We start from the raw sequence: 15,022 nt of genomic DNA on the forward strand, positions 1-15,022 counted from the left end.
ATCGAATGGACGTTAAACCCCATTTTCTCTCTCCCTACGTGTACACATTGGCGTGCACTTACATGATCCTTTCTTCATTATCCTAGTCGTAGCAGAACGGTAGGACGTTAAACCCCATTTCATTTTCATTTCATTAGCCCTATTTGTGTAGAAAAGTAGGACGTTAAACGGTTTAACTTAAACCCAATATCATTTCATTTTGACACCAGAAACGTATCAAAAGAACTTTCCAACTTCAAGTTTCTAGAATTTCGGTCAAGTTTATGAAGCAAATGGAATTACATTTCGAGATGATTAAGACCTTTAACTGAGTCAATCTAATCATGGCGACACAGGCATGGTGACGTACTTCATTCAATAATCTAATTTTCATATCAGCCGGGAAGATCATTCTGAAATACTACAAACTAATGATACCCACGACAAAGCATTAAACTCCATTTTAAATTTACATATACAAGAAATAATGTCAATGCTCGTTTAAACACTTAAAGAAACTGACGACCTAATTGAAAGGTGATGCAGTTTAAAGAATTAATTCGTGGAAGATTCGGATGTAATAAGGCTTCCAAAACGGTTAAACATACCCATACGTAAGTTTCAAAAGGCAATTCCCCGAGGTTGAAAGCTCTTATTAATGGTATTGCTCAACAGAGGTGAAAATTAGAATGGCATCTCCATTGAACAAGGCGGTAAAGAGTGAACGGTCGTTTTACTTGGGAATAAATTCTCTGGAACATGAGTGGCTCTTTAAAATGCTTTAGCGAAATATCCATTTAATCACAACACAAAATTCTTTTTTTAAAAGATGATTCCTTTTTCGAGAGATTGTATGAAAAATGTATATTGGTTTTAGAATTCTGCAATCTGATTAAAACACAGATCCTAATTCGTTTCGTTTTTTATAGTTCAAAATTTCGTTTTACTTGTCTTTATTTCATGTAGTGTAGGCCATCGAAAGTATAAAAAACGAAACGAAATATAGATATGTATTTTAATCAGATTGAGAATTCTGAATCTGTTTTAGAGCCATGCCATTTCAAAGCAGGGAGGCGGGTTGGATGACTGAATAGTTAGTACGTGCTAACACCTTGTTTTATTTTTTAAATATATAAAAATGCTGTACTGTAAACAAAACTCTTGCTTTTAATTTACCTTATTTATTGTACAGCTTGTAAAATGTTGATAATTGTAATGTAGTCTATTATATTTCCTGAATAAATATTTTACAAGATAAAAAACCACATGCGCGCTGTAACATTGAATCAACTGACGTGGTTTCGATTCCCCAATCGTACGTGACCAGGAGTAGGGTCGACTGTTTAACCTCGTGGGTTTCTCCGGGTCCTCCGGTTTCCTCCCACTGCTATAGACCCCCTACGCGCGAGTGAATTATCGAAATAAATTTGAACCACATGTTAGGCCCGAATTGACCTAGTTTGTGTCGAATGGACGTTACCCCCCTCTCTCTCTCTCTCTCTCTCTCTCTCTCTCTCTCTCTCAAAGTAGGAAAAATCAAATTGTCAAGGAATCAGTTGCGATTATATAGACCTACGTATATCAAATAGTGTAGCTTAATGTCGAAGTCTATTTTAATAAACCATATTTTATTCATAAATGAATGGGATAGGAGAACAATCTATTTAGCCCAGATCATATATTACTAAAACATTTCCAAAGCGAAAAATCAAATTGTCAACAGAATCAATAACCATGTAGACTTAGGTATATACAATAATATATATATAGCTAAAAGTCGAGGTCTTAATATCACGAATTTGACCTTTAATTTTTTGTATTGAAACAATAATCTTGAATTGTGTTATTTCTAACAACATGGCTGACAGACTTAAAATATTGACAGTATGGGGTTATAAAATATAAAACTGAAGTGAAGAGTAATTCCAACTTTTGTAACAAGAACAATCGGTCTTAATTCCAGCTACTGGATGGAACCGTTGTCGCTTTTTCACTTTTGCGGCTCTTGGCTAGGAATTTATCCCCCGGTGGGTTAATGAAGGAACTATTAGATATAACATTTGAGACATCAGAGATATTGGTTTAGAAAAGAAATATGTGTGAATCAGTCCTTGATTGTTGTACGTGGAGACTGTTATGGTGTTCAAATTCCCCGTTTACCGCCAACACAAATGAAATAAGAATTTAGAATTGGGCGCCTGTTTTGCACTTAACCAAATTTTACCCTGTGTTAGCAATAGCTTAATGATACGATCTGTAAGTTCATCATCACAAGGTTTATTGTATTACACTCTCTAACTAAATAGTTGTAATCAGTTTAAATAGAATCTTGACCTATTGCCTCAATGTATCTATTCATCACCACACGATCCTAAGGTGAAGATGTTGACCAGTCTGTTTACCGAGGAAACATGAGTAGCCAACCCGCCCAATCATCAACCTATTTGAAAAGTACCTCGCTACTTTTAGCCAATTAGAAACCATTGTTACGTTTGACGCCCACCTTTGACCTTATCCCCACTACAGGATAAATATTAATACCTTGTTTGGTAAACAACGTGTGTTTGGATTAATCAGGTCAAGTGGCTGTGTTCGGGGAGTAGCTTAGTACTAATTACAGAGGTAGCACGACGGTTCGGACTCAGTCAGACGAATTTTTGGAATTACTTTGACGACAGTTCTAGCTCGAGAACAACCCGCTTTCGGACAATAATACATGATGAATAAATGAATATCGTAGAAAATTTTGCCTAAAGTAAACGAGCTTGATTGATCATTACGGCCTAGATTGGTCGAGGAATGAATCTCAAGATGCGGTTTACGGCTTATCGTTAAAAATTGGCATACCCCTATTGGTCCAATCCTACTTCAGAGTAGTCGTTTTGCTAGATAATTAGGACTTAACATGACGTCAGTAGTATACTTCCGATCTGTGACCAATCCAATTCCGAGCCTTGGCTACTCTCAAATAATTACAATTTTAAACTACTGAGTTTTTGTTTCTGAAAGGATGTCTTTTAAAAGAAAGAGAGTAATTGGGTTTAACGTCCACTCGACACAAACTAGATCATTTAGGGAATGACATATTGTTCAATTTTATTTCAATAATTCGTCCGGGTCTTTAGTAGTGGAAGAAAACCCACGAGGTTGTACAGGCAATCCTACTCCTTGTCGCGTACATGCGGGGAATCAAAACCACGCCACATCACTCAATGGCAGACACAAAGCATTCTCAGACTTAAGAATTTACTCAAAACTGTTCGCCTTATTTTAACTAAAATAAAGCCCCTTATAAAACTTTTGTTGTTTAAATGTATCAAATACGTTAATAAGAAACTATGTGCAAAGTTTTGTGTTTCTGGATCAAAGATATTTGTCAGAAACCGTGATTGCAAGAATAGTACCCAAAGTTAAAAATACATTTATTCATAAAGGCAACGCGGTAAAGGAACTGAGATATAATAGGGTTTAACGTCCTACTTTTCTGCGCTGACTTGGCTAATGAAAACGTGATGCAGCATTGTGGCGTAAAAATTGAAATGTGGCAGCGATAGTGAAAGCACTAAGTTTTTATTCCCAGTTTGAAAAACTAGATTCCTTGTGCAAACTACAGACTTGCCAGGAAATGGGGAATATATAAATTATACCTTGTCTAATGCCACCGCCCTTGCAAAAAGACTTGGCGCAATTTCTTCAATTGGTGTGCACATAAAAGAAACTTTGACAATTGGAATTCGAATTAAGTATAGGCCGTAGTGCCGTTGTCCGGGAAACATTTCTCTTATAACACTGTATGTCTTCATTAACCCAATCAGTTCAAAAAAGTAGGAAGTTAAACCCCATTTCATTTCATTTCATTTCATTTAGCAATTTCTCCAAATTTACATACATGAATCAACATAGGTACATTAGTTCGTCCGATATACAAATATCATTTGTTCCAATTGAATCAAAGGGCAACAGCCTAGACTAACCACCTTCATAAATAGCTCCCAAATGTCTTCTCTCCATTATTTTTAGTTGGCGTTTACTGATAATAACTACTATAAATAAATATGGAACACTTTACATGTATACATGCCCTCACAATCGATAATGTAATGCAAGAATTTAGACGTGTTAGCGTGAGTTCTGGCGCCAAAAAGGAGATGGGTTATTGTCAAAACGAGAATTACCCATCTTTAAATTAAACCCAATTGAAAATCTGCTGTTATTATTATTGAACGAGTGTGAAGACAGCAAATCTTAACAAGTTAATGCTCAATAAATATAGTCATGGGTCGCAATGTAAGACATAATACTTAAAATGAAGTGAAAACATGGAAATGCGAAACGATTCGGCACTATGGTTTCCCAAACAAATGTTTTACGTGACCGAAGTACATTGCAAGAAATTAAATGTCATATTGCCGACTCTTGCAGTTCTGCTGCAGTAAATTCGTTATTTGAATTTTAAGTTTTGATTAAATTTAAACAGTTTTAAAGTAATGTATACAAGTAGTTTGTAAGCCATTTTACTTTATTGAATTAAGAGTTTATAGCAGTAACTCCAAATCGAACATATCATCATTTGATTTGACAAGATTTAAAATATCTTTGAATAAATCTGTAACGAGAAGTCTTAAAACAACAAGCTACTGAGCTACAAGTTGGCGATATTTCAAAATGTTAAATCAAATGCCACGTAATCGAATGTGAAAGTTTGACATGTCTTGATATACAGAAATAATACTTGATGAAAAATATTGATTGGCGATTGGAAAAGTCGCGGAAAGTTTACTTCAATAGACATGAGAAGAGTTTAACGTTAGATGTCAAAAGATACGAAATGAAATAAAAAGCAAATATAACATTTACTTACCACATAACTAGATTTATAAAATAAAAAAAAATTCGGCGAAATGATATTGATGAAATTACAAAATCTTTTCGACACGTTAGAGTGATTTTTTGTGGAAATGGAATTTTCAAGGGTGTAATTGGTCAATGAACTATCGCCATGGAAAAACAAATTACTGGGTTTGTATTTGTAGAAAATATGATTTATTCTGATTGCAATGATAGCGTTTCTTGGGGATTCACATCAAAAGATAACTTGTTCTATGTTTGTGCATTAGCAATTAAGTTTTTTCCTACACCCATTCGACTGAAAACAAGGATGCTTGTTAGATCTGAAAATGGTTGTGGCGACCCAGAACTGTTTAAATACACAGGAAGAGGCTCGCGGAAAGATTGGTTTTAGCATTTTGGTGATTATTCATAGTTTGTTCGTTTAACTCTTGAACGAATGTTACGGGGCACATTAAATATGTATAGACTGGCACAGGTGGAGCAAATTGAAGCAAAATTACTTAGTGGTATTGATATTTTTGTAAATTCAAATCAGATTAAGCTGTTAAAATCTGCATTTAGATGGTAAAAAATGTTTTTAAAGATATGAGAGTCATTTGTTTTTATTCCACCAATCGGCTGATGACTTCATTTATTTGGGAAGCATGCCCAATATAAAACAGGTGTCATATGATGTTACCTACACTTAAAATCTACCAAAAAATATGTTAAATATTTTGAACTTTATTTCCCATTCTGCACACAGAGAATCACTTAGTTCTTACTTCAAGAATAGATCTCTGTACTAGATGACCACCATATCCAAAAATTTGTATTCTGTTTTGTAATGGGTTTCTACAATTTGTCATACACACAAAGACAAAATAAACTTTGTCAATTCCATTAAATTGAAGCAGAATAAATACGTAACAAAATTCTCGAACTACACTCAGTGTTTTTGACTGAAATCGTTGATTTATGACTTAAAATGTCGGTCAACTAGCTTAGTGTCTGTAGACAGACAGCCTAAGTTTAGTATGCTTCATTTCCCTGGTGAAAGTCGGTCAATACCTATAGCACTACCTATAGGTATTTCATATATTTGTTCGTCATATGTAGATATTGTTTTGTTATTATAAGAAAAAGTATTCATTAAAAACAGGCCGTGCATGTAAATCATCACTACAGATTGTCCAAAATACGACATACACAAATGGGATTCAATTTCTACTCGACACAAACTAGAACTTAATAATTAGCCAATATTGTAGGGTACTTTTGCAGTGGGAAGAAATCGGAAGATGTAGGGAAAACCCACGAGGTTGGACAGGCGATTTTTATCGACCCATTCTTTGCAATAAGATTTTTCAAATTCTATCTTAAAGATCATCATCAAAAACATAGTGTTATTATTTTGTGTCGGTTAAATTAAACTCTTTTCTCTAAACTCCAATGACTGGTCTACTGTTTTCTTATTTCAGGACCGTTCATGAACCTCTTTCAAAAACAATTAATACATTTGATTAACTCGTAAATTGAAAGTAGAAACGTCTACAACCATTGAATCATACAGATTTATTACTAGTAATAGTTAAATTTCAACCGTCTCAGATCCCCAGAACTAATACCTGGATACTGAGAGAGAGAGAGAGAGAGAGAGAGAGAGAGAGAGAGAGAGAGAGAGAGAGAGAGAGAGAGAGATGGGTTTAACGTCCACTCGACACAAACTAGGTCATTTCGGGACTAACATATGGTTCGATTTTATTTCCATATTTCGCTTGCGCGTAGGGGTCTTTAGCAGTGGGAGGAAACCGGGGGACCCGGAGAAAACCCACGAGGTTGGACAGGCGACCCTACTCCTTGTCACGTACAACCATGGATTCGAAACCACGCCAGTTGACTCAATGACAGACTTAATGATACAGCGCAGACGTGCTAACCACTAAGCCATCCAACCCCCCACCTGGATACTGAAATAATATAAGAACCTCTTTTGATTAGATCATCTTAGAAAAACAAACTGACCTATTAAATTATATTTAATTGATTAGACGCTCTCATGCTTTTATATTTAATTAAATAGACGCTTTCCTCCTACTTTCACACAGTAGTCCTCTTTGTTTACATTGATTACGCAACAATTTTCTTTTCAGTTGACTGACGAGGAACGAGTGTTTCTGAATGCCGCCTATCTAGGTGATGTAGGCGTGGTGCGGATGTGCCTGGAAGATCGAGTGGAATCGAACCTGAATATTGGCTGTGTTGATTATATGGGTCGCAATGCTTTACATCTGGCTATCGACAGTGAAAAGATGGATGTAATAGAAATTCTCTTGGATAACTTGAGTTTTAACTGTATTGACGAGGCCTTACTTCATGCCATCAGTAAAGGTGCCGTGAAAATAGTGAAAACCATTATCGAGCACCCGAATTTTATGGCCGGGGAAGTGAAGTTAAAGAGAATGGGAGGTGGTGATGCCTTTTTCAGGACGGAGGAAAAGAGTCAGTTTCCGCCGGATATTACTCCGCTTATTCTTGCAGCACATTACAATAATCATGAAATAATCCAAATGTTCATATCGAGGAATCATACCATTCCTAAACCTCATCCTATATCGTGTACATGTGCTGATTGTGTTACTAAGCAAAATTACGATTCGTTAAAGCGATCCAGATCTCGATTAAATGCTTATCGGGCACTTGCTAGCCCGGCTTATATGGCTCTATCTAGTCCAGATCCTATTATGAACACCTTTGAATTGAGACAAGAGATGATGAAGCTACAAGAAGTGGAAAAAGAATTTAAGGTAAGAGATTTGTATGTGGTTAATGTATGGAAGCGTATAAGGGTCCAAAACGAAATGACAGCATACAGCATAGCGCGTTTATTCAATTACCTTTGCAAAAATGGTCTTTTCAAAGGTAAAATCACAAATTAATATAGCGGTACCTATCGCTCTGTTGACCCTTATACGCTTCCATATTAATGATATTTTCATCACCATATAATGCGTTGTTCTCTATTCATTATTACCCCGATAAATCACAAGTATGTGTTTTTGACATCTTTCTTTCAATCCATTATGGTTTATTTTAGAACCATATTATTATAATCCAAAAAAGATAGTTCATGAGAAAAGAAATCCCACAAATATTTTGAAAATCACTGAGTAATTACTAAAAATGTTATTTTTTTTATATCAGATTTAAAAGTCATTAGTATAAGCAGTGGTACATAAAACTCTTCCTTAATGTTTTGATATTACGCAATTTTTTTTACATACTTTAGCTTCAATCAATAACCCTGCAGCTACATGTATATGGGACCGTCGAAAAAGTTCAATACTTACGTCAAAATGAAAATCCCGCGGAACTATGTGGGTGGGTTGAACCGCACCATGGATAGAAAATGATAAATTAAATGTCGGTTATTTAAAGGGGGCATGGCTGTATTTTATGGAACCTTGAAATAGAATATAATGGTTCTATAATGGTTTTTACGCAATTTCATTTATTATGTTGTTGTTTGTGAATCAGCCATTACTAATTACTTCCAAATGGCACCCAAAACCATAGAATACACGACTCGTGTACTGATTATGAAATGTGTCTTAAATATTGGATATTAGGATCCTATATTTTCACAAGACAATAACATCAATATTGATTGAAATTGACCAATATTGAATTCTAAATCGTGTTTTTAACTTCAAATATTATAGAAAATATTGAGTTAGAGATTTAGCTCCTTTAATATTGAATTATGAACGGAAATAAGTCAACATTTTCTTACTCCGTAGGTTAGCGGATAGATTTCAAGATTTATCCATGGGTTATCCGTTTGGCCGCAAGTGTGAAAATTTGCGACGGTCCCGTAGTGGCTCACTGTAGGAGGGTATTACCGATACACCCATATATTGCAATGTGCAGTTACATCTAAAATCTAAAGAATAAATCCAAACATTGCCATCTGTTTGTATTTTACTCATTACCTAATATTAAAACAGTTTAAGAAATCAACAACCCAAAATACAAATTATTTCGACAAATTAAGGTGACGTGAAATCACTGGGGTAACTGATTAATTGTTTATGAAAAGAAAACCGTGTGCTCATGCTAGGAAAAGCTACCCCCGCACACTGTAAACACAGAAAGTCAAATTAAGGTAACTGACAGCAATTGTTTATGAAAAGAAAACGGTGTGCACATGCCATGAAAAGCTACCCCGCACCCTGTAAATACGTGGCTGTGTGAATACACAGAAAGACAAATTAAGGTGACGTGACGTCATTGGGGTAACTGACAGTAATTGTTTATAAAAAGAAAACCGTGTGCTCATGCTATGAAAAGCTACACTGTAAAAACGTGGCTGTGCGAATATACAGAAAGAAAGGCACTGTATCGAGTAACACATATTACATCTATTTATGAACAGAAATTATTATATCATGACGTCATGGCTTGCGTATTAATGTCGTGTTTCTAGTTGTGCATTTTGAAATCACTTTAGTATTAGATAATGAATAGAATATAAAGAATAGGCAACTTAATTTTACAGCCAGGTAGTATAAGGCTTATAACCAGCACGACCAGCTATGATATTTCAGAAGGTCCGTGTTCGTCAGCAAGAAGAATTCTAATGTGGCAAAATACCTTTATTTTATTTATTACACCAAGCCCCCATCTCCACCCCCAGCCCACCTTTCCTTACACCAAGCCCCAATCTCCATCATCAATCCACCTTTCTTTATTACACGAAGCCCCCATCTCCACCACCAGCCCACCTTTCCTCATTACACCAAGTCCCCATCTCCACCACCGCCCCACAAAAAGTCCACAGTATATCGTCAACGTGTTGCAGTACCAAATTTATTTCTGGTACCTAAAGCACACTTGACATTTTGCCTTGCAAACCATCTTTCTATAATCTATACTCAAAAGGAAATAAAATACTCTAGTGACTAGAACAGAAAAACGTTTTAAAGTGTAAAAGTAATATTATCCATTGTATTGTTAATCTCCCTTCCCTGTTCTCTGGGGATCCCGTACTATCACTTTCTATTTTATCCGCGAATTATTGTCCATAATTAAACCTGCAACATCTCACGATTTGTAATCTATCGACTTTTTAACGTCTCCACTGATTTCATGACCTTTAAGCATCGATCCCTGTGTAACAGATAGGCGGGACAGGTCCACGCTTTTTAAACTTCATTTGTCGATTTGATGAATTCAGTTCTGAGAAAAAAGTTGGAATTAAGAGCAAAAAATATGAAGTCCGATGTGTTATCGATGTCTAGAAAATGTCTGAATTTAGCAACGATAACCTTTAGAACAGAATATAACACAGAATACAATTGATTTAAGGAGATTTGTTTTTCATCAGATCAAACAATAAACTGTTTCAAGATTGATTGAATGAAAACTACATTTAACATAATGACTTGCTGATTGGCAAAATACCAATACCACAACTAGCTGAGAATCCACGAACGTTATGGTGAAAAATCGTCTCTTTTAATCGTGGCGTATTTATTTTATTATTTGATTATTATATGTGAGCATTTGAAGTTATTATTATTAGGCGGGGGAGGGGAGGGGCGCCCTTTGGTAGCATGCGGATGGGGTTTAACGTCCACTCACTTTGTCATTTCGGAACAAACATACGGTTCAATTTTATTTCAATAATTCGCTTGCGCGTAGAGGTATTTAGAAGTGGGAGGAAACAGGAGGATCCTGAGAATACCCACGCGATTGGACAGGCGACCCTGCTTCTTGTCACGTTCAAGCGGAAAATGGAAACCACGCCACTTGACTCAATGACAGACCTTGTTATTTCACGCGCACGCGTTTAACCACTGTACCACCCAACCCATCTTTTACATAAAAACAACGAATCTGATTAAAACACATAGTGAAAATTTTGTATTACTTGTCGTCATCGAAATTATGAAAAAAAAACTAAACTGACAGCTACATGATAATGACATTTCTGGATTTCATACCTCCTCTCACGATCTGTTTGCGATTGCATTATCACTTCTTTGACGTAATATGTCCATTAACGTCAAGAAGTGGTCGCAAACAATCATACACACTAAACGACTATATGGAAACATGTCCTTATACAATAAACCATCATGGATTGAATTAATATTTAAAGTTAATATGAGATTTGATATTAAAAAAGGGTCTATCAATTTTAGGCTTTCATCCCTCGATAGAAGATGTAATTTCAGTAAAGTTTAAAGTATTATCGATATTGATATTCATGTTCAACTCACACTGATTCGAAACAGATGGCGTGACATCACATTTTTAAAATAAATCTTAAAACTTTGAAACATTCAGTAATCTTTTTGGTTGCACATGTATTCATCGAATCATCAATTTACAGTTAAGAATTTTTTGCTAACGATCCGCATTTTCTTAAACATTCTAAGTTTCATTGATCTAAAGCTTTTAAATGATTTTCCTCCCAAAGCACAAATACACATTTGGATCTCTTTAATTATGGGCTAAATGAATATTTACATCCAACTGGTGTTATTAATTAAAGAGAAAAAACCGGCAAAATAGCTTTAATATCTTCTCCATTAAAACCCTATTCTTATCTTTGTACATAAAGATAAATATTTTGAACATAAAAAAGTTAAAGCGTGGATGGTGATTAGAATCCATCACTCCAAGACTAGAGAGTGAATTAGGGTGGGCGATAATCACATTCTTGAGTCTGAATAAAAACAAGAACTCTTAGCATCACTTTCAGCTGTTGTCGTATACATTCCGTTACATCACTTAAAATCAGCAATGTAATTATCTAAGGAAGACTGACCTTGCACTCTTAAAAAAACAAAATGGGAATTAGTTTTAAACGATTTACTATCCAAGAGAAATACTTTTGCATCTGTGAATTTATTGATGGTTTAGAAAAAGACAAATACTTGTGCATCTGTGAATTTATTGATAGTTTAGAAAAAGACAAATAGAATTGAAACTAATGATTTATCGTTCATCCCCTTAATTGACAATTTACTTAGAATACGCCTGTTTTGTTTTCCTTGCTAAAAGGCTTAACTTCTATAAAAATATACAAATCCTCACGTATTGCATTCTAAAAGTATCCTATAAGTATCATCAATTGTGGTATAGTTTACAGACCACAACTAAATCCAATTTATCATGCTGGAGTTAGTGTGAATTCCCTTCAGACCATGTTTAACATCCGCCTCCATCGAATGTGATATCGCAGAAAATTATCTTATATTAGTATATTCAACGAAAGCATGGGGGTCTTTCCTATGGGGTCAAACCGGGGTAAACCCACGAGGTTGAGAGGCCGACACTATCTTCAAGTCACTAGGGATCGGAACCATGACAGCAGGCCAGAGGTGACCGGCCATTTAGAGCTCGAAGCGGGATACTCTAGAGCGCTAGGCCATCCCACCCATAGAAAACATTCTATTTTGGAAGCTGAAACTATTTTTATACATTTGGTAATCTTCTTCTTCTTAATGCGACACTCTTTATAAAAAGTCCAATGGCTCAGCTAATACGTGTACGACAGGCATAAAATTTTGCATGCTTATACTTTGGATAATTGCGTATCGATTGACGGACTTCGAGTTTTGATATGAAGTTGCAATTCAAAGATGGTTGTAATGACGGCATGGTCAGTTCATGAACTTGACTTGGTCGATTAATTATTTTAAATAAACATAAAATATATTTCATTTTCCAAATTAAAACCAATCTGATGTGAGTTTAATTATAACAGATCAATTAGAACTCTCCTGAAGGGGTAAGGGTGGATGACAGAATGGTTAGCGCGTGCGTGCTGTATCATAAGGTCTGTCATTGAGTCAGCTGGCGTGGTTTCGATTACCCGGCTATACGTGACAAGGAGTAGTGTCGTCTGTACAACCTCGTGGGTTTTCTCAGGGTCCTTCGGTTTCCTCCCACTGCTAAAGACCCCTACGCGCAAGCGAATTATTGAAATAAAATTGACCCATATGTTAGTCCTGAAATGGCCTAGTTTGTGTCTGTGTGTGCCTCTCTCTCTCTCTCTCTCTCTCTCTCTCTCTCTCAAGGAATTAAAATCCCTTAGAAGAAGACCAGTGCCTTTAATAAAGTTAATTAGATGGGATGTGATTCACAAGGCAGAACTATTTCAAGATATGCAGCTTCAATAGATAAAAAAGAAACATAATGTTTTGCTAATACATAAATATAGCCATTGAAATACATATCAAAACTCTAATACAATAATATTTTGATAAATATAGCCATTGAAATACATATCAAACCTCTAATACAATAATATTTTGATAAAAAAAAGAAAAATGTTCTGTAAAGTTGGAGTTAACTTTGATATAGCGCACTTTCTAAAGAAGCAGAAAAAAACCTCTCTGAAGTATCGGTAGCGTTTTGATCATTTAGAATCTATTTATCTCGTTATCTAATCTTCAAAACGCTAACTAGATGTGGAATTGTTGGAGCTGAACTTAGATAAAAGTGATGGAATGTGTAAAAGATATTCACGTTTAAGAAAACAGAACCACGAAAAAACTTAAATATCTGAATTCGGCATCGTGATTTCCAATTTATTTGAGGGAAATGGAATAATTGGCACCGAAATGTGGGCGGTGTGTATTTCAAGATATTCTGTGTTTTATAACGTTGGTGGAACTTATTCCAATAGACACACCCACGACTTATACAAATTTTGATCAGATGCTGTTCTTCTATGATGAGAACCACAACCCTCGTTTAGAAGGCAATACAAATAAACAATAGTTAAGGCGATGGATGATATAGATAGTTTATTTGTTTTAATAAAATGCACTGTACAAATTACATAGCAGCCATTTTGTGATCGTTTATAGATCCGCTTGTTTGTACTGATACATATACGGGGTGGGGGGCTGAATGGTTAGCACGTGCGCACTGTATCATAAAGTATGTCATTGAGTCAACCGGCGTGGTTTCCCCGTTTGTACATGACAAGGAATAAGGTCGCCTGTCCAGCCTCGTGGGTTTTCTCGAGGTCCTCCGGTTTTCTCCCACAGCTAAAGAACCCTACACACAAGCCAATAATGGAAATAAAATTGAACCATATGTTAGTCCCGAAATGGCCTAGTTTGTGTCGAATGTACTTTAACTCCCCTCTCTCTCTCCCTCTCCCTCTCTCTCTCTCACTCTCTCTTTCTCTCTCTGATACATATACACACGTAGTTTCAATCCAAAATTGGTCAGTAATTTATCGTCGACTACTTGTCTGAAACATAAAATGATTTAATAGAATATTGTTGAATATTTTATCCACCGTTATTCTTCCGAAGAGAGAGAGAGAGGGGCGGGGGAGATAGGGTGGGGGAGGGGGGAGAGAGAGTTATTGGTCAGTAATTTACCTTTGACTCCTTAATTGTCTGAAAGATAGAACGATTTAATAGAATTTTGTTGAATATTTCAATCCACCGTTATTCTCCCTAAGAGAGGGAGGGGGGGATGTCCAGAGGGTTATTTTGGGACTAACTTATGGTACAATTTTATTTAAATTAATTCGCTTGTGGGTCTTTATCGGTTGGTGTTTAGCGGGACAGACGTTAGTAGATTGGGGTTGTAGCCATTTTATTGTTGTCTATTGAATCACAGAACTTTTAATTAAATATTTCAGATTTCTATATTTTATCTTTTTCATTGCAAATCTCTGTGTGATGGAATAAACGAAGCGAAAGTACAATCTTGGGTGAAGTAGAAGGGAATTGAAAAAAAAGGGTGTAGAACGGTCTTTCATGATTTAACCTGTTCAATAATTGTTGTTTTTGCGTTGTTTATTTTGTTTTTATAAAAGAAGAACTTCAACTAATACGCCATTTTACATGGTGAATAAATCGAGTGGTAATAGAAGCATGCAAATTCAATTTACAGGATGATATTGTATTTGAGATTGGTGCCCTGGAACCATATTCTGGAAGTTGTTGTCAGGAGAAGACAGACGTGCCAGTAAATTTTAATTGCGTTCACCATCTCAAGATAGAAAAAGAAATAGTCGGTGACAAAATTCAATTAGCATGACAATATCAGACAGAAATTACAGGTCCTTGGTGTTTGGTATTTGTGGGATGTGATCTCTATTTCATCGGAATAAAAGGGGTCAGCCATGCCTGTTTGACCTTTGTTATTGCTGTTCAATCAAACGAGTTATGAGGTT

At 35.7% G+C, this 15,022-nt stretch overlaps 1 protein-coding gene across 3 annotated transcripts in view; it reads left to right on the top strand.

The window, feature by feature from the left end:
• Positions 1 to 15,022, top strand: part of LOC126811755 (short transient receptor potential channel 7) — a 164,377-nt gene that overhangs the window by 87,599 nt on the left and 61,756 nt on the right. For all 3 annotated transcript variants that reach the window (XM_050537642.2, XM_050537641.2, XM_050537643.2), the window contains one exon: positions 6,963 to 7,616. In XM_050537642.2, coding sequence (XP_050393599.1) covers positions 6,963 to 7,616 — 654 coding nt within the window. The remainder of the gene's footprint in view (positions 1 to 6,962; positions 7,617 to 15,022) is intronic.

Source organism: Patella vulgata, chromosome 2 (assembly GCF_932274485.2).
Source record: "Patella vulgata chromosome 2, xgPatVulg1.2, whole genome shotgun sequence".
NCBI classification, from domain to species: Eukaryota; Metazoa; Mollusca; class Gastropoda; family Patellidae; genus Patella; species Patella vulgata.